The sequence below is a fragment of the Falco peregrinus genome, chromosome 7 (genome assembly GCF_023634155.1).
Source record: "Falco peregrinus isolate bFalPer1 chromosome 7, bFalPer1.pri, whole genome shotgun sequence".
In the NCBI taxonomy this organism is placed as follows: Eukaryota; Metazoa; Chordata; class Aves; order Falconiformes; family Falconidae; genus Falco; species Falco peregrinus.
In genome coordinates, this window is record NC_073727.1 from 69,387,191 (window position 1) to 69,405,693 (window position 18,503).

At 41.2% G+C, this 18,503-nt stretch overlaps 1 protein-coding gene across 4 annotated transcripts in view; it reads left to right on the top strand.

The window, feature by feature from the left end:
* The first annotated feature begins 516 nt into the window (after nt 1–516).
* ARHGEF10 (Rho guanine nucleotide exchange factor 10) overlaps nt 517–18,503 on the top strand; it is a 117,087-nt gene continuing 99,100 nt past the window's right edge. For 3 of the 4 annotated variants that reach the window (XM_055810700.1, XM_055810703.1, XM_055810702.1), the window contains exons 1-2: nt 517–603; nt 14,271–14,345. In XM_055810700.1, coding sequence (XP_055666675.1) covers nt 14,309–14,345 — 37 coding nt within the window. In that variant the 5' untranslated portion in view covers nt 517–603; nt 14,271–14,308. Of the gene's footprint in view, nt 604–650; nt 711–14,270; nt 14,346–18,503 lie in introns of those variants that run through there. The other variant, XM_055810701.1, reaches the window with a different exon arrangement.

The window sequence follows — 18,503 nt, forward strand, 5'->3', positions numbered from 1 at the left end:
AAGTTTGAAAGTGTTTCAAGTGGTCAGTGAGATTGAATTCCACAGCAGCTGGCCCGGCTGGGTGTGCGTCTGCACGCCCGGGGGCTGGTGGGGAGAACGAGGCCAAGGGGAAAAAAGTTTGCCACGTGTGCGCCCGGTTCTCCGGTGCTGGGACTGCCTGGCCTCCCGCTCCCTTGCCGCCGGGCCGCTCGGCTCTTCGCCCGTTACACCGCCGGCCGCGCACCCCCGGCCCTCCCTGTCCCCCGGGGCCGCCCACCGCCCGCAGCTGCCCCCTGGGGCGCGGGGGCGGGCGGCGGCATCACGTGCGGCGGCAGGAATGCGGTGGGGGGCCGGGCCGGGCCGGGGGGAGCACGACGCTCGCCCGCCGCCACCGCCCGCCCCGCCCCGCCGCGACCGGCGGGCTGCTGCGCCAACCGGGAGGCGGTGGGGCCCCGCGCTGCCCCAATGGCGGCAGGCGCTGCCCGAAGAGCCCGGCGGTGGGCGGAGCGAGCAGGCGGCGGCGGCCCCGGGAGGCGGTAACGGCGGCGGTGGGCGGGCAGGCGGCTCCCGCGCCGGGCTCGGGAGCTCCGCGCGGCGGCGGCACCCCCGGGCGGGGGGAGGCGGGTGAGTGACGCGTCCGGGAGCGGGGCCGCGCTGCAGCCCCGGCGGGACGGAGCGGGCGGGCGGCGGCCTCGGAGCTCCTGGCGGCGGCGCCGGCCGCGGCGGAGGAGGTGGGTGTTCCCGCCGCGGCTGCAGCCGGCGGGGAGCGCCGGGATCCCGCCGCGGTGTTAGTCACGGGAAGTTTCGCCCGTCGGGGATGGGCTCGGTGTTTGGTGCGGGGACACCCTTCGTCGTCCCCGGGGCAGCGGGGGGGTCTCTGCCCTCCTGGGTGGAGGAGAGGAAAACCCGCGTTTTTAAAACGCGTTATTAAATAGGTTTTGCCAGTCGCCGCAGCGGGGATGCTAGGGTCTTTAGTCAAGGCCGGTTACTCCGTTTTCGAACTTGTAGCTCTTGACCTTTGTTGAAGTTTCTTCCGCGGGGTTTTCGCGGGGACTTTCGCAGGCGGGTGAGACCCTTCGGGCTGCCCGGCTCCGGCATCCCTCTCCTTTTCGTAAGGCGCGGACAAGGCTATGGAAAATCCAAACTCTTTCCTTCCCCCTTCTTGAAAACTGCGTTCGACACCACCTTTGTCGTTGGGATCTGCAATTGAGTTGGCAGTCTTGAAACAGGCGAAAACCACCTTGGCACGATAACAACTGTCCATGTCTGCATATTTATTTATTTATTTATTTTCGAAAGGAGGTTTTAAAATTGGCTTTGCACTTTATACTTCAAATAGTGGTGGAGCTACATAGTTGCCTGTGGCAATCCCGGACCACATAGTTACTGTTGAGAGATGCCCCGCTCTTAGCCGGTAAGGCAGAGGCAGCTTTAGAAGATTGGTCAGTCAATTCAGCTGGGCGAGCGCTGTCAGCGGGCAATGCCGGGTGCTGGGAAAGACTGCTACCGATAATTTGCTCATAGCAAAGGTTTCCTTTAAAGGCCTTCGTGTGATGCTTGTATTTGTGACCAAAAAAAGATTTAATCTGTGCTAAATTTGTCCTCTTTCATGTATTTGCTCAGTCCTGTTCTCCCCCCCGAAAAAAGACCTAGTAAGAACATGGCTTTTATCTTGTGCTAGCAGGTTTTAAGTTGTTACTTGCAGTGTAAATAGTATCTTTTTTGTTTCAGTTGTTCAGTTTAAGTGTTATCATAAAAAGATACAATGTTGGGGTGTTTTTTGCATGAGTCAGGCAATAAGATTGACTGTTTAAAAACTGTCTTGTGCTGAGTAAATAGGGTGAGGACACACCACTGTATGTTAGCATGTGACTGTTATTGTTGTAAAGGAAATAAATGTTTTCCCAAAGCCTTTACTCTGCTCAGTGAACCCCAGTGAGCAATCCGTTCTGCAGCAGAAATGAAGTATTACATTTTAAAAATTTCCTGTTGGCACTCGGGAGACGTGGTTTTGTTGCCTGAACATGGGACATGTTGGGTGCCTACAGCTGCTAGCCCATTATTCAGGCAGGGGTTCTGGCTGTTCAGCTGTTTGCTTCAATGGGCCCTTCATTCTTTTCACTTGGGTGATCTGTTTGATCTTGATAATCTGTCTGACTTGCTTTGTTTAATCCATCTTGTCTCCCCCTCACCACCCTCGGGCTCAGTAGCTCATGAACTAGTTACATGTGTTTATCTGGTTATGTACAGTAGTTCTTTAGACACTACCTTGAAATCTGATATTTCTGAGGTACAGTGAGATTTCAAGACTTTTATAACACAGCCTACAGATTTCTTGGTTTACCTGTGGGGCTGTGCATGAGACATGACCTACTACATGAGCGATGACAAGTGTCTTGTGATGGGACTGGCACTGGGTGTCCAGCACATGGGGGTTTCACGGCTGATGTCCACAGGTGCATGTGGTGGGAGAAAGGACTGTGGAAGTAGCTAGATGCTTGAGGAACGTGCTGTCCGGCAGTTCCTGCTGACTGCCAGGACCCAGCAGGATCCTATTTGGGCTTTGGGAGCTCATACCCCCGGGATATGGAGAGGAGCCGTAGTACTGTGTGACAGGTGTGTGCAGGCTGGCACCACAGCTCTGCGTTACTGAGACCAAATACGCAAGTCCTGTGCTATTTGCTTTGACAGGTCAGTGGTGAGCAGACCAAAGTACTGAGGACGTGGTTTCCTCCCTCCATGCCCATGAGCACTCTTCTGACCAGGGGCTGTGATTAATCCACAGTATTACAGAAATAGTATTTAGAGTCACACACACACACCCCCCACACACACACCACACACACACCCACCCCCCTCACCCCCACCCCCCGATACCTCAGCATCTTGTGGTGTTTTTTTTTCTTCTAGCCCTTTAACTTCAGTGGAAGTACTCTGACTTACACTGTGTAGAAATATTAGGTCTAAACCCTTGCGCTACTCATAGGTTCTGATTATCCTAAACCTAGTAGCTGTACAGCATGTCTTAAGTCAGGTACAGCCTTAGTTCTGAGTAGGCTGAATTTTTAATGTTAGACATCACAACTTTTAGAGGTTTTTTAGTATCTTTCAGTCTATTATTATTTTTCACAGAGCTTGTTCTTTGTTTGTCTGTTTTCTTGGTTATCAATTTATACATACACCGTGTTGCACTGATTTTCTTAGTTTTTTTTCTTTTTGCCAGGACACCACTACTTACTGCTGGAGGAGGGGTTGTCTTTTGTTTTCCATGTCTGTTACAATTGAGGGTATTTATTCAAATTTGCTATGAAGAAATCTCAACACCAGAGGACTTCTTCAGTCGATTCTGAGTTGTTTAGGATTCCTTGCATAGTTTATAAACATTTGAAGGAAGACAACAAGCTTGTCCGAAACCTTGAAGGGCTATTGTCAAACGTCATAATTGTTAATGGAATTTAATACAACTGGGAATTGTAAATTACTCATCTGTAAAACAGGAAATCTATTAACTGCTTCTGTGTAAAGTAGAAATTATTTTTAGAATCTATTGTAGAAAATTTATAAACTTCAGTCTATTTCTGAAGAATCCAGGAAAGAAATTCTGCAGTCCAGGAGGAAGAGGAGTAGTTTTAATTCAGACTGTCAGATTAAAATTTACGTGTTCTGCAGAGCTGTTGTCAGTTTATTCATGCATCTGTAATACTGCACTGCTGTCTGTATGTGATGGAGAAATGAGCAGTGTGTAGAACTTATTTCCTTCATCTTTACATATGTGGGATAGTAATTTTCTTCCTGCTTCTGTAAAGTGACCTCTGTTACACTTTTTCCTTTTTCTTTAATTACGTCTTTCCATTTTACAGTTTTAGTTTAGAACTGTAGAAGGGATCTCATGGGAAATTTTCTTATGGCCTCTAAATTTAAGGGCATTTTTCAGGCTTTCTGTAAGTTCAGCTTCCTGATGGCTTTTTAAGCCACAAGTGCGTTTCCATACTATCCTCAGATGCTTCATGTGGAATATCTGTTGCAGCAGTTGCTCCTTAGAGAAACTTCCTTTGAAGTTAAATGCTGTGAATGCAATTGTCAAGTGCGTCTTACTTTTTGAACATTTTATATGTTATACCGGGGCAGTAAATGGGGCTTCGTTAATAGTAGTATGAATTAGTCTTTCATTTTGTATATATTCTACAACATTTGAGGGTGGCATTTTTCATATCAAAGACTTTCTTCTGTTAAAATCAGAATTCATTACAGATATTTTTTTCCACTCCTGTTCCTATTCGTACAAAGTCTTTGTTGTTGTTACATCTGTTATTGGAAAATTAATATTGGTATATTAGTTTTTGAATTTAGAAGCAGTTTAAAGAGTGGAAAAGCTGCAAGCCTGGATGCTTGGAAGTTATCAGGGATTCATAAACTGAAGCTTGAGAATTACTTAGGGAGACCGCAGGCATGCTATGCGGAGGAGGTGTTCTTAATAATAAGGAGGGGATGAACATGAGCAAGATAACCCAAAATTCTCATAATGGAACTATACAACTATGTCTTAGCACTTCCTGTGTTCACGTCTTTCTCAGTAACATTATTGTAAGTGATTTGCAGAAAGCAAATCTTGGGACTCAAGGCCTGTCACATATCTGTGGCAGGAAACTGCTGCATTATTAGCATCTTTTGAAATTTAAATCACTTGGACATTTTCTTACGGTAAAGAATCTGAGGTTTACTAGCACCAAAATACCTCAGTTTATTTTGAAACCAGGGACATGTAAAAGTACAACTTGTTTTTAATGGAGTGATGACAAGTAATGCTAAACAAGATTTGAAGAATATATCTTCAAACTTGTGTGTTTAGATCATAAACTTGATTCGCATTTATTCTGACTTTCCTGAATCAGCAAGACTGTGGGAAGTGATGCATAACTGCACAACATTGATTCATGTCCTACATGTTTGCTGCTCAGTCAGGAAGCCTGAAGCTTAATGTCAAATGCGTGGGTGAAGCAGTTAACTAGCGCAAAATAAATTGTTCTACTTAGGTGGTGCTGAATAGGGGCATTATCTTGGGAAAAATCTGTTTCAGTGACTTACTGTACTGTTCAATACTTGTTACTTGGGACTGAACCATGAATATGAACTATTAGGATCCAAGCTCAAGGTCACACATGCATGCTTGTTTCTGTTCTCTAATCTCTTTTCTCAAAATGCTTTCAAAAAGATTGCAGAGATCATGTGAATATTTTTTTCCTTTGTGATACAGAATATATATATATATTAGACATTTCAAGAAAGGGGATATAAATTATTTCCTCATCTGTAAAACAGGATCATCAGTTATTGGAAAGTAGATGGCAATATTTAGATCTCCTGCTAGGACCACAGTGAGTCTTGAGCTTATGTCTCTCGACTTTGTATTTTTCACTACTTTAAAACAATCAATGTCTCACCCTCCGTGTTCTTTTAGAGTTTTATACATAATGTTCAATGTTGTTACAAGCCATGGACTGACTAATTTGAGTCTTAAGAACTTCACTTTTGGAAGGTGGAGAAGAGAGAGGCCTCCTCAATCATTTCCAAATCGAGGAAGGAGTGTAGACTGAGGTTAGGACTAGATGCAGAACTTACACTTCCATGGAAAACTGCCTTCCATTATATGTTTTCTGAAGATGAGGGCTGTTTTGTGCAGGAGCTATTGCTATTTTTCTTTCTCGCTTTAATTGATGCTTTAACAGCTGCATTACCGGATTTCTGATTTGAGTAACATTTTTTGTGTTATAAAAAGAAAATCAATGAAAATTGTGTTATTTTTCTAGAGCATGCATTATGATTCTAATTTATGATTAGAAATGTATTGCCATATTTTACTCCAAATATTTTAGAAACAGGAATAAAAGTCTGTATTTATATTCTTAGTAACTTTATTGATCAGGTGAAATAAATTTATTCAGTTGGATAATGATCAGATGTAATGGGTTGTCCTTGATGAGAAAGAGTATGGTTACTTTTCCAAGGACAGCAGTACCCAAAGGACTGAAAATAAATGTGTCTCTATCAGTACTAGGTTTGCAGAAGGTGGTAGGAACTGAATTTTCAGTTCAGTGTATCATTTCACTTGTATCATTGGAAAGAGCTTCTGACGGAAATTTTCATCAGTTGTCATCAGTATCTTGAAAGACAACTTGCGCCTTGTAAAACTAGGACTCATGGATTTAATGTAAGTTTGACCAGGACTTTCTGTTTTCGTGGTGGATGTGGGGATGAAGTACAATTGGAGGGGGGAAATATGCTTTATCAGCTGTATCCACAAAAAACATTCCCCCCTGCCTTTTTTTTTTTTTTTTTTTTTTAAGCTAAGAACTCTAAGAACTTGATTTGCTGGGGAATCAAAATAGGTTTCAGGAGGTGGCATTTTCCCGATGACAGAAATACTGTATGTTATATAAAGGGCTGATCAGAATTACTGGAGTAAATGACTATTTTGGTGCATTTTTTAATTAAAAAACATTTATAAAATCTCTGCATAATAATTTTAGTTACATGTGCAGTAATATGTATATATGTATGTGGTAATATGTATGCAATTAAACCATACTTAGGTTTACATCACAACTGAGGTGTTATACAGCTTGCAAGGATCTTCTCAGACTTAAAAATAGAAATCTTGGGGAGGATATTTCCAGTGAAGGTAACACTTGATTTTCAATATTGAAAGGGACTAATCTAGATTAAGTTTAAAAGAGGAAATTCAGAAATCTGATAATTTTTCCAGGTGAAGTTACTTGATTACAATAATTTTTAGAGCAAACTAAGTAAAATGCTCTTAGTATTCATATATTTTTATTTTGTTTGTGTGCACAATGTGGAAGATCATGGTCTTGAACCAGCAACACAGTCCTCTAGTTTGTGTGGCATGGAAAAACAACAACAACAACAACAAATCAGTCATGACTAAAAGTATGTGACGCCAGCATTCACTTTTAATTCTTTGGATTTAGCAATTTGTTATAGCACACTCAACCTCCAGGATGGCCTCCAAAACCTGGGGTGATGCTTCTCTTCTTCCTTTGGGTATTGAAACAGTTGCAAAAAAAAAAGGCAGGAACGAAGGCTTGTTTGCTAAAAGTCAGGTGCCCTACTTGCTCGTTTGGGAACCTGTGCTCTTCCCTGTTTCAATAACTTTTTACCCATATTCCATCTCGTTCCTTAAATGTTTCTAAGTCTCTGCTTTCCGATCTGTAAAGTAAGTATAGTGCTACTGAGCTTAATAAAGTCATGTGTTTGTGTTGGATTCAGCAAGGTCTTTGCAGAATGTCATTATGATCTGGGTGAGTGTACTGTCAGATGGGTGAGAAACTGGTGAGATGGTTGGGTTTAGAGGTGACTACTTGGTTATAACTTACCTGGAGGCTGGTAACCAGTGGAGTGTCCCAGCTGTCTGTCATAGGATGCGTCCTGTTCAGTGTTATGCATGACTTGGGAGTTGACCAGCCCTTGCTTATGAAGTTAGCGGGTGTCATCAAACTGGGGGAGAGGATGAGCAGTGGATATGCTTGAGATCAGGGCTGTCATTTAGAAAGACCTGGGCAGGTTGGAGGAGCTGGCTGGCAGGAACTTAATGAAATTCAGCATTGATGAAGGCAGAGCAGCAGATGTGGGAAGCAAGATCTCTTCCAAGGAGAAGGGTTCCCCTTCACTCAGCACTTGTCAGACCCCACCCGGAGTATTGCATCCAGCTTTGTGTCCATACCCCACCTCTATACAAGAAAGATGTGGATAAACTGGAGCAAGTTCAACACAAGGCCACCATGATGTCGGGAGGTTGTAGCACTACCCTGGAGGAGAGGCTGAGGAAGCTGGGCTCGTTCAGCCTGGAGAAGAGATGCTTCATGGGGGCCTAATGGCAGCCTGCCCCTGCCTGCTGGCAGGTTATCTGTCAAGAAGGTGGCAGGACAACAGGCAATGATTATAAACTGAAGTAAGGGTAGTTCTGATATAAGAGGAATGTTTGTCCAACTAAGCAGGAGAACAGGTTGCCTGGCAAGGTTGTGCAGTCTGTCTTTGGAGATTTCCAAGACTTCCGTAGATAAAGCAGCCTGGTCTCACTTCATAGCTGACTTAGCTTTGAGCTGCAGGTTGGACTATATGACTCCTAAGGTACCTGCGAACCTGAATGAGTCTATCAAGCAGTGACTGTATTTTGCCTTGCAATAATACTCTGTAGAGGGGAAGAACATAAGTTTTTAATTTTTTTTTAATATTTAAAATGGATTAAAAAAATCCATAGTGCTTTCTGCTTTCATTGTGGGTAGGAGCCCTCAGACAAATCTGCAAATGTGGTCATTACTTTCTTCCTCTTTTTCCCCTCCTTGAGATGTACTAGGCAGGAATCTGCTCGAGGTGAAGAAATGTAAATAATATCCTTTAAAAAGAAGGATCAGAAAACCAATATTCAGCCATGTTCTTGGGGTGTCCCTGTAGATAGCTTCTTGTTCAGGGCTTGCAGCTGCGTAGTTCTGTAACTTTGAGCTGCTTGGTGTGAGAAAGCGTGGCAGAAAAAGAAGCCCAGTAGCTTTTAGGGAAGCGGATTCTGCATGCAGTCTGGAAAATATGCATCTCTGTGGGTCTGGCCTTGTTTGCATTGCAGCTGCTAATAGACTTTCCCCTGACTTTTATCTGAGCAAGGAACTGGGCTTCATATTTACTGTCTACTTGAAGCTATGCAGTTCCTTATTCCATTGCTTATGATTTATGTAATTTTCTTTGTTAAATTTAAAGTATAACATTTGTATACTACAGGACTGTCAGCTATTAATAAAACCAAATCAACATTAAAATAAACAATGATCTGGCCTTGATATAGCCTTCTATGGCTTCCAGCATGTGATGGTAAGCTGTCATAATATAAATGCCTGCTTCATTCATGCCCACTGTAGTATAAAAACATCTCTTAAGAAACACAGTCTGTGGAATTTAGGTTTTTTTTAGGAATAGTCTTGTATGGAGAACAGATCGTGCTATCAGTTTTTATTTTTTCTGTATAACAGAGCCATCTTGAGGTATAGGAAAAAAAAATTATACATCTTTTTCTCTGTGTTTTATCTCCTTGCCTCTCTGCACCCTCAGAAGAGTCTGTATATCAAATTTCAGCAAGATTTACTTCCCAGTGGGACTTTTGTAGTTATAGGTGGAAGAAGACTCAATTAGGCATTACACAGCAATAATCAGTAAGTGACTTTACAGCAAGAGGATTTTGGATGTTCATGGGCTTTGTCTTCATGGTTTCTTCTTGGTTTTATTTATTTAATTTTTAGGCTTCCAGGCTTTCTCAAAGAAGTTACTTTGCAGCTTGCCTGCACTAAGCTTTTTCCATGAGTCACAGTTCCTTGGAAATCAGTCTCCTCATTTCGTCTTCTCTGTTTTCTATTAAAAAATGCTCACTGGTTCACTCTTTCTGCAGCGTAAGAGTGAGGAATCCTGATGTCGCTGCAGTTACAGTGTGCACTCCTTAAAGAGAAGGTACATTGCCTTTACAGTTCAGGTGGTAGAGCTAGAAAACTTGGCAGTGTGTGCCCCTTTGTAGCTCAGTGTATAGGTACTGTGCCACCAAGTCTGAACACTGTACTGCCTCGTAGTTTTGGTGGAGTCTGGTGCAGTCCTGTTTCTGTTACCTACTGACTAATGTACAAGTGATGACTTTTGGAAAATAGTTTTAATCAAGTGGAAATGCAGATGTTGATCAGTATTTGTATTCCTGTAGATGAGAAGTGGTGGTCTGTTGTTTATCCCACAATTAAAGGAAACTATTGAACGAAATCTGATGCACAGCTGTATCTGAAAAACCTAGTCCTGGAGGTAGAAGGATTTACCAGAGATGAGAGGGGAAACCATGACACAGACAGGAGCACTGACTTTCTTCTGTAGTCTTTGAACAAGTATAGAGGTGCCTTTGTTTTCTTTGCTGAAACTGTAATTTACTGTGGAATCGGTATTTCAGTCTCATGGATGCCTGGCCACCAGCCTCTGTTATTTAGGTGTTAGTGTTCCGAGGTTATAAGGTCTGCTGTGGAACATCACAGACTCCCACTTCCTTCCATACCATCTTTCATGGTCAAAGGTGAGGGCTCTTGGTGGAAAATTTGAAATAAGTGTTGGGAACTATTCTTGGGGATCATTTCACACTTGGCCATTTCTGGTTTCTGGTGTGAGTGCCGCTTGAGATCTGACTGAGTAGGACTTCTCTGCATGGGAACATCTCCCAGGAACATCTGATTTTAATGTGGTATTTTAATTTCTTGGGATTTTTTTCTTAATTGTCAATTTAAAATTTAGAAATTTTTACAAACTTGGTGAGGACCTGAATATACTGCAGTGTATTAAGAAAATGCATGCATTTAAGATGGTTATTGCTGATTTTTAAAGACAAACTTATTAAGAGCTAAATGGTTGGAATAAAAACATGTTACCCTGCTACAAATAGCTTTTGTTTTTTAACAGCACTAGTCCCTTAGGCTTGGAATATTTGAGGTTTGCTCAAATATAACAGGTTAGTCATTGAACCAATCTAAGTGGACAGTTAAACTGAGAACTTACAAAGTTGGAAAGCTCCTTCCTCTTCCAGTGTGTATAAGTGAGAGTTGCCCGTTTCTCCTAACAGTTTGACAGGAAAAGACCAGGTGAAAACATCATGAAGCAGACAGGGGAGGTAAGGGGCCAGTCTTTTGGCCAGAGTGGGTCACCTGCCTCGCATAAAAATAACTGGATGCTCCTCAGCCTCTCTCCCTGCATCTGCTGTACTTTGGGTACACAGGTGAAATGTGGGGGAAGAGATGGGGAGGAGGCAATCTAGACCACCACTGTGGTCCACACTAGCCACTGCTACCTCTGTTCACATCTGAAGCATAGAAGGTGATGAGTACCGAGTCAGGTGAATTGGTTGGGTACCTGGAAGCTCATGGGAAATCTTCCACTTTGGGCTAGGTAACTTCAAGAGCTTCTTTCTGTCCTTGTGTTTTTGTGATTGCTGTGGAGCCTGGAAGGGAGCCATTTGAGTCATTAAATAGAGGATATACTATGTATGAGAAGTCAATTTTATATGGAAAAAAAGCTCTGTATTTTTATAACATCTGTGTCACATAGAGTAAGTCAGGGCAGTTGTTATTCAGATTAATAATTTTAAAATGCAATCCACATGCATATAATAGCTCACGTTTCATGTTTAATAGGCCATTTTTTCTATTTGCAGCTTTTAAATACCTTTGGAATGAAATTTTAGTATTCTGTGTCTTAAAAGCTCATAGCTGTTCAATTTCTTAAATAATTTTATGTTAAACTAAGTACCACCTACTCAGTGGTCACTTCAGTGTGGGGCTCTAGGTGCAAGTGAGGGACTGGCAAACTGGAACAAATGCAGTGAAGGTCACTGCCATGGCTGGGGGAAGGGAACAGGTCAGAAGAGGCTTGAGGGAACTGGGTTTGTGTGGTTTTGAGAAGAAAGGATTGAGGGGGATTGAATTGCAGTCCTCTGCTCCCTAAGGCGGCGTTGCAAAGAAGAGACAGAGCCAACCTTTTTTCAGAGGTGCACAACAGGATAATGAGAAACAATGGCCACAAGCTGCTGCAACGGTAATTCCAGTTGGGCACAAGGGAAAACTTTCCTGGAGTGGTTGGTTAAACACGGGAGCAGGCTGCCCTGGGAGGGGGTAAAAACTCTACTTTCGGAGGGTTTCAGAACTTGGGTGGAAAAGGCCCCGAGTAACCTGATCTAATTTTGAAGACACCTGTCCTGAATGTATGAGAGAACATTCAGAGGTCCCTTTCAGCTTAATTTGAGCTGTGATTTCTATGATTATTGTTTCAATGCACCTGTATAGCTGTGTGGTGTGTAACTGTTAGCAGCAGAATCAATGGGGAAACTGCTTGAGCTACAAGAGTAAACTGTGCCATATGCTGCTAGTCAAATTAAATTATCTGGCTTAATCTTGATTTAAACATCTTTGACCTGAGTTAGTTCCCCTGCCTCTCAACAGAAGAGTGAAAAACTTTTCTTTGAAATATGGTGCTGCTAGAGATCATTCATCAGTGTGCTGTCTGCTGCGTAAAATGACAATTATTTTATTTTTATGATGGGTATTACTGTAATGTACAATACACAAACTCTCTTTGCTACTGCAATGCTTTTCCCAGTGTTTAATAAGTAGAGAAAAATATGTGGAACTTCAAGATGAATTAATTCAATCTATAAGTCAAGCCCTAAGGCATTCTTAAGTGGGAAAGTGTATCTTTCTTCTTGTGAATAACTGCACTGTTCAGATGGGAGCAGGCAGGTCAGTGGCTAGGACTCTAACACTGGGTCTGTGTCCTTCCTCAGCACAATTCTTGTGCAATTCAAAGCATGTCACTGTAGAGCTAGATCAAAATGGAAAACAAGTTGAAAACTTTCATAGCTCAGCTCTGCCTGCAGTTAGTATTTGCTTGTGAGGAAGAAACTGATTTTAAAAATTGTCGTTGAAGTTAACTTCCACAGATGTTTAAACATTTACATCATTTAAATAAAAAAATATTCTGAAGGCCTTTTAGCTAGTCTCTTAAAGATGTATTTGGAAGGGGTGCTGAAACTGACTTTCAGAGGTTTGCTGGTTATTGCATGTTTCACACTTGAAAATCTATGTTCCAGTGATGATTGAACTTTAAAAGAATAAAGAAAAATAGCCTTTTCTTCAAACCATATTCCCCCCTCATTTTGGCTGACAATTTTGGTGTGGCAAAATGCATTCCAGACGTTTGTAAGCAGGAACACGCCTTTGAGCTCTGCAGATATAAATTGTAGAGAAAGTCTTTAGAAGGGACACTGTACAGTGAAAGCATGTAACTGAATATTTTTTGTGTTATAGACAGATGCTATATATGTGTATGAATCCTTTCTGAGCCTTGGCTTTGAAGCTACTTGGTTTTGTCTAGGACTTGGTTAAGAATTACCAAAGCTTAAGACAATTTAAATGAGAATTTTTTATGCTTAGAGAATGCAAGTAGTTATGAATTGTCTCATCCTACAAGGATCTTGCACTACCAGAGTTATCGTTCCTGGCACGTCTGTCCTTGCATACCTGATGTCAGGGAGGTAAATTGCCTGGTACCTTCTAAGGTTGGATTCTTTCTTAAGGCATTTCCTTCCATTCACTGCCACCTTCTGTAAGTGGCAGTTGATTTTACCTCTGTAGCCCAAATAATTTAGTTTATTATTTCTCCATTGTACCTTGAATTTCACTACCTCCTTCAACTTTTTTCATATTACAGCTATGGAGACTTTCCAAGGGCTTGAGCTGTTTTGTGTGCTGTTGCCAGCAGAAGTGGTAGCTTCTTAATGTTAACATCTACACACCACTCAAGAGTAGGACAGAAAATTAAGCATTGTCTCTTGCACTGTCTCGTATGGCTTTTGGAAAGTTTTCCTCCTCAGCCTTGTTCTGAAATCTATCTTTTTGATATGCTGTCTCTTGAGCTAGAGCGAAAATGGGTTTGGGGCAGAGTGTGCGCATTGCTCAATGCAACAGGTGCAGCTTTTCCTTCCAGAAGATACTGGAATATCACTGTTAAGTCCTGTTATGTGGAAGGAAGGAAAATTTCTCTCTCAGATTCTGGGCTTTGCTCTCTTCCAGTGTGTATTCAGGACTAAAGTATGAGAATACTTTGTAGATTTATTCTTTTCCTTGAAACATGAGATTGGTGACATTTGAAGAGAAAAGGAGGAAAGAGAAGGTGCTCAGGAGACTGCTCCCTGGTACTTCACTCTCTTCAGGAGAGTGCTTAAGTGGAGTTTTAAAGATTGCCAGAAAGAAAAGAAGAAGCTGTGTATTAAGTGTATAGTTAAAACTTGTGATTTCTGATGGCCAAATGGAGAAAAGCATCATCAGAATGGATGAGCTTCCTAGAGTTTTTATCCCTCTCCCCTTCATGAACTTTTTGAAACAGAATATATGCTCCAAACAGACACTGACATAACATGCTTTAGTAATCTGCTTGTGATTGTCACAGTGGGAGCTACAGAGTACCAAAGAGTTTGAAAATGTCATCTTTTTTCAGCTGGCTTATTGAGATCATTAAAAGAATTGGATCCAATACTGAGGGCTGTGTCCATAAAAATTTGGACTAGATGTATTTTGAAGCAAGAATCCAGGCACATTTCCTCTCATTCATAATGGTATTAGCTAATAGATATGAGCTTGGCCAAACTGAAAAGGAGTGTCTCAATATTTGGAAATTATGTTCATCTACAAAACATGTTCCCTTCATTTTTGCAGGGTTTTCAGTCTGCTAAAGGCACAGTGGGTACACGAGGATGGACACAGAGGAATTCCCTCCACCACCACCAGAAGGTAACTGAAATAATTTGGGGTTTAAAGTAAATTTTTGTGTAACAATTTGATTATATTTCCAAAAATGTTTTTTAAGTCCCCAATATTCTCTTTCCTCATCTCACTTTAAGATTTGGTCCCAGTGGTATTTTGCTCAAACAGGAGTTCCAGTTATCTGCCCTGGCTTGTTCTTGGACCTTGCTTGCGGGTTTTGCGAGAGCGTGACAGGAGGAAACCTGGGGAGTGATTGGTCCTTACAGTCCAAATCTGCAAATATGTCTTTTCTAAGGCAACAATTGTGGACAATATAATTACATCTTTGTCATGTGCTTTGGCAGCCTCAGGTGCTGATGCACGTGGTGCCCTATAGAGAAAAAACAAGCGAAGGCTGGGGCGCAGGCATGATATTTGAACCAGTGTCTCAAAAGCATGGACAGGTTTGGAGTCTGCCAAGCGTACTTAATCCGGGTGATGTCTGCTGAGGGCTGCAGCTGAAGGACCATCTTCCGATGCTGCAGTTCTCCAGCCAGCGTGCATTCTCATGGGAAGCAGAGGGGAAGCATGCACAGCTGAACCTCTGTGTGGTCAGAGGGCAGAGATTTATGGAAGGGTATTATGAATGCTGGACTATGGGGCTGGTTCTGTAAAGACAGTGCTCAGTGCCCGTTTCCTGCTGTATGCTGGTAGCCGTATGGCCACTGGTATAGCCCAGGTTTCAGATGATGCAAAGGTACAATCTACGAAGACACCATGTCATTGCCCTGTGTTTATGCTCTAAGCAAATATTGCATGTGACTATTTTTTTTTCCTGTTTGATTTCCTGTAAACACCTATTTGTAGTGCTTGTTATTATGTATTTTGAATCTTATAAGGATTTGACTTTTGGTAGTTGGATGCTGGGAGACTTCTTAGAAGAAGTGTAATGTGCTTGTTCTAATCATCCCACAGCACAAGTTTTTGGAGACAAGGGTTATGGAGACCTGTGGTTGAACCCGGTACAGCTGTTCTTACTTTGGTAAAGTTGCTAGTATAGTTTGTATAGATCGTGACTTTCCCATAAATTTTTGATCTGTCTTTTATATAGGACATTATTACTTATGGATTTACCCTTTATTATATATATTCATATACATACATGTTAATATATAAAAATATACATTATTACTTAGAGGACATTTTACTTACTGTTCACACAGAACTTATACCTATGTGAGGCCATTTAAGTATGAAAGAGGATTTATCTTAATTTTGGTCAGCGGTAACTTTTTAGGAATTTGGGAATTGCCATCCTAGATCAAAACTGATTGCTTTCTGCCACAGATAGAGGTCTGTTACTAGATACTACCCAGAAAATTGGGAATGTGAAAGAAGCAGAAAGCTGTGAAATAAACTTTTAATGGGTTAGATTTCTGGCCAGCATTATTGACAGTTTTGTTTATGCTCTGAGATATCACTAAGGTGGTTGTTGGCAAAAATGCTTTTCCTGTCCTTGTCCTAATCCATGTGGTCAGGACCCTGAATTTAGCTTTGTTTTGTTTAGTGACAGTTACTGTGAAACTGTCTCTGTTGGATAATTGCATCTTTAAAGCAATGTAGTACTGTGGGGGAAGAGTCATCCCAAAGGAATCAATATTTCCACTTGAGCAGGAGCTGCTGTTTTTCAAAGACACTAATAATTGCAGCAAAAGCTCCAACTTTGTGCAGCATGTCAGTGTATGGGATACCCTGACAAAAATTCAGTGATGTAGTTCAATATGATTCTAGAATTAAGGCTCTTTCTCTGCAGACTTCTTGGTGACATGTAGAACTATGTGTATTGCGTCTTTATTTTCAGACACGTCATTCTTTAACAGGCTGGGATTAGATTTATTTAACATAAATTGAGATTCTGCTCTACTTGATCTTGCGTCAATGGATGGTTTCCTTATCTCAAAAAGCTTTGCCTGAAGCTATTGGAACTTGTATTTTTTTTTTTTTACTTTACCATTGCTAACTCTCTTAAAGTGTATTTATACAGAGAATAGCTGTGAAGATAAATTTTGATAATTACACTAAAATACGCTTTAGTTCACTTTCTAGATAATTCTTATGAGCTGTTTTGCAGGTGGAAAATTAGTGAGGATTTTAAGGACCAAGTACAACTGCAAATACACATAACAGTTAAAGGAAGGAAACATATAAGACTTTTGTAATGGTTGAGGGCTTTTTGGCAAGCATATACACTGGCCACCCACGGTGTCTGCTCAGAAGGGATGAGCAGCACTTGTGGGGGCATGAGTGGGTTACTGTGGCTTATAGCAAAGATAAGGCTTTCACCATGTGCTGGGTGCAGGACCCTTTGATACATCGTAAAAAAATATTTTTGGCTTTGCATAATGATTCTGAAGTCCTGAACTGGGGCCACAGATGAAATCACTTGCTTTTTTTTTTTTTTTTTTTTAATTTCTTTTGGCATCATGGGAATTTTTTCTTTTACCTATTTGTCCTAACAAATATAGCTGTAGTGCTGAAAGTCATGTGGGTTCCTTTCCCTTTACATGTGTTATGCCTTGCACTATAAATCTCATTTTTATATTTGTCAAGTAGGCTTTCTATGGTTTTGAAAAGTAAATTCCATAAACCTATTTGTATCTGACCCTTTACAAAGGGGAAAAATAATGGCAAATCTTTATCTTTGTAATGAGGATATTGTGGGAATGTATATGAAAGCTATGTGATTGAATTAACATTAAATAATGTCTTTTCATTAACAACTGTCTGAATCTACACCTTGTTTAAGTTAAGGTACAGTTAAGGTCAATAGTAGAGCTTTTTCTGCTGCTTTTTGATAGGGAGAAACTACATGTGATAAAAGAATGGAAGATAACATTTTACCTTTATTTATTTAATTTATTACGCTTATGCAACATATCTGCTCATAGCTGTTTGGACATGCCATTCATGCATTGTTAATTAGGCAGTTGACAAGTTTGTGCTAGTTAATTCCCCTACCCAGAGGAAATTCAAGTACTGAGTAACTTTAGAAAAATTAATGCCCATATGTTCCTTCCTCCAGACTTCTTTAAAAATAATTCCTTCTTTTAGCCTTGACTAAAAATTCTCTAGTATTTTTCTCTGTATATTTTGAATGAATATAAGCGTTAGTAACCCAGGAGCAGCTGGAGAAGGGTAGATGTAAAGGCTTCCTTGGCTAAAAGCACAGTCCAGACAACTGTTTCCAAAATTGACACTTGAGCTGTTAGTACTAGCTTGCGTTCCTTTCTTTAGTGTGTCTGTGCATCTGAATTCATGTACAAAGTGCTGGTGTATGAGTTTTCATACACACAAAATTTCCATGGCTATTTTGTGAAATAGAATAGAGGATGATTCGTGTTCTCTCTCTATCAACCAAAAAAATCCTTTTTTCAAACCGAAATGATTTTATCATGACTAAGTTATAATTATATTTTTAATTGGCTGCTGTATTGGATTGTCCTTAATCAAGCCCATTTAGACAAGAAAAGGACATGCTGCTGACTGCAGACTCTGCAGGGAAGAATTAAAGAAAGTGGTAATTCTGAGATTCAGGAATCATATCGTGTTTCTTCTGTAGAGGAGTCATCTCCATGCTGACCAGGTTGAACTGGATGCTGGATGTTTAATGCTAGGATGGTGTTTGTGTGTGATGGCCTGTGCTTGTGCTATTACTACTTAAGATCCTGCAAAGTGGAAGTCTTGTTCTTTAAGCGAGGGCTTAAGTGGTGTTTATTGGGGCCTGTTTCAAAAGGAAAACCCAGCTTTGTTTACTCAGCAAGATGGATACCTGACAAATAGCTCCTTGCCCAAGGGAGGCTGCGGTTGTGCGTACTCTATGTATCAAATATGCTTCTGGTTTCACACTTTTGTCTCTCAATATGTGTGTGTGTCATTATTTCTCGTTCATGCTATACCTCATGTGCTTTCTCTGTAAAACTGTTAGAAAACACTGGGTCTGTTTTGTTATACTGAGTACATTTGCCAACAATTCATCCCAGTCGTCCCAACAGTGAGTTACCAAATTTTACAACAGCTGTAAGACCTGAAATAAGCTTTAAGCTCTGTTTTATAATTAATTGAGTCTATCAAGGTAGGTTAATATATAGTGATGAGATTTGGAGTATGACTGCATCACAATACATTTCTTGAATCATGAACAGATGG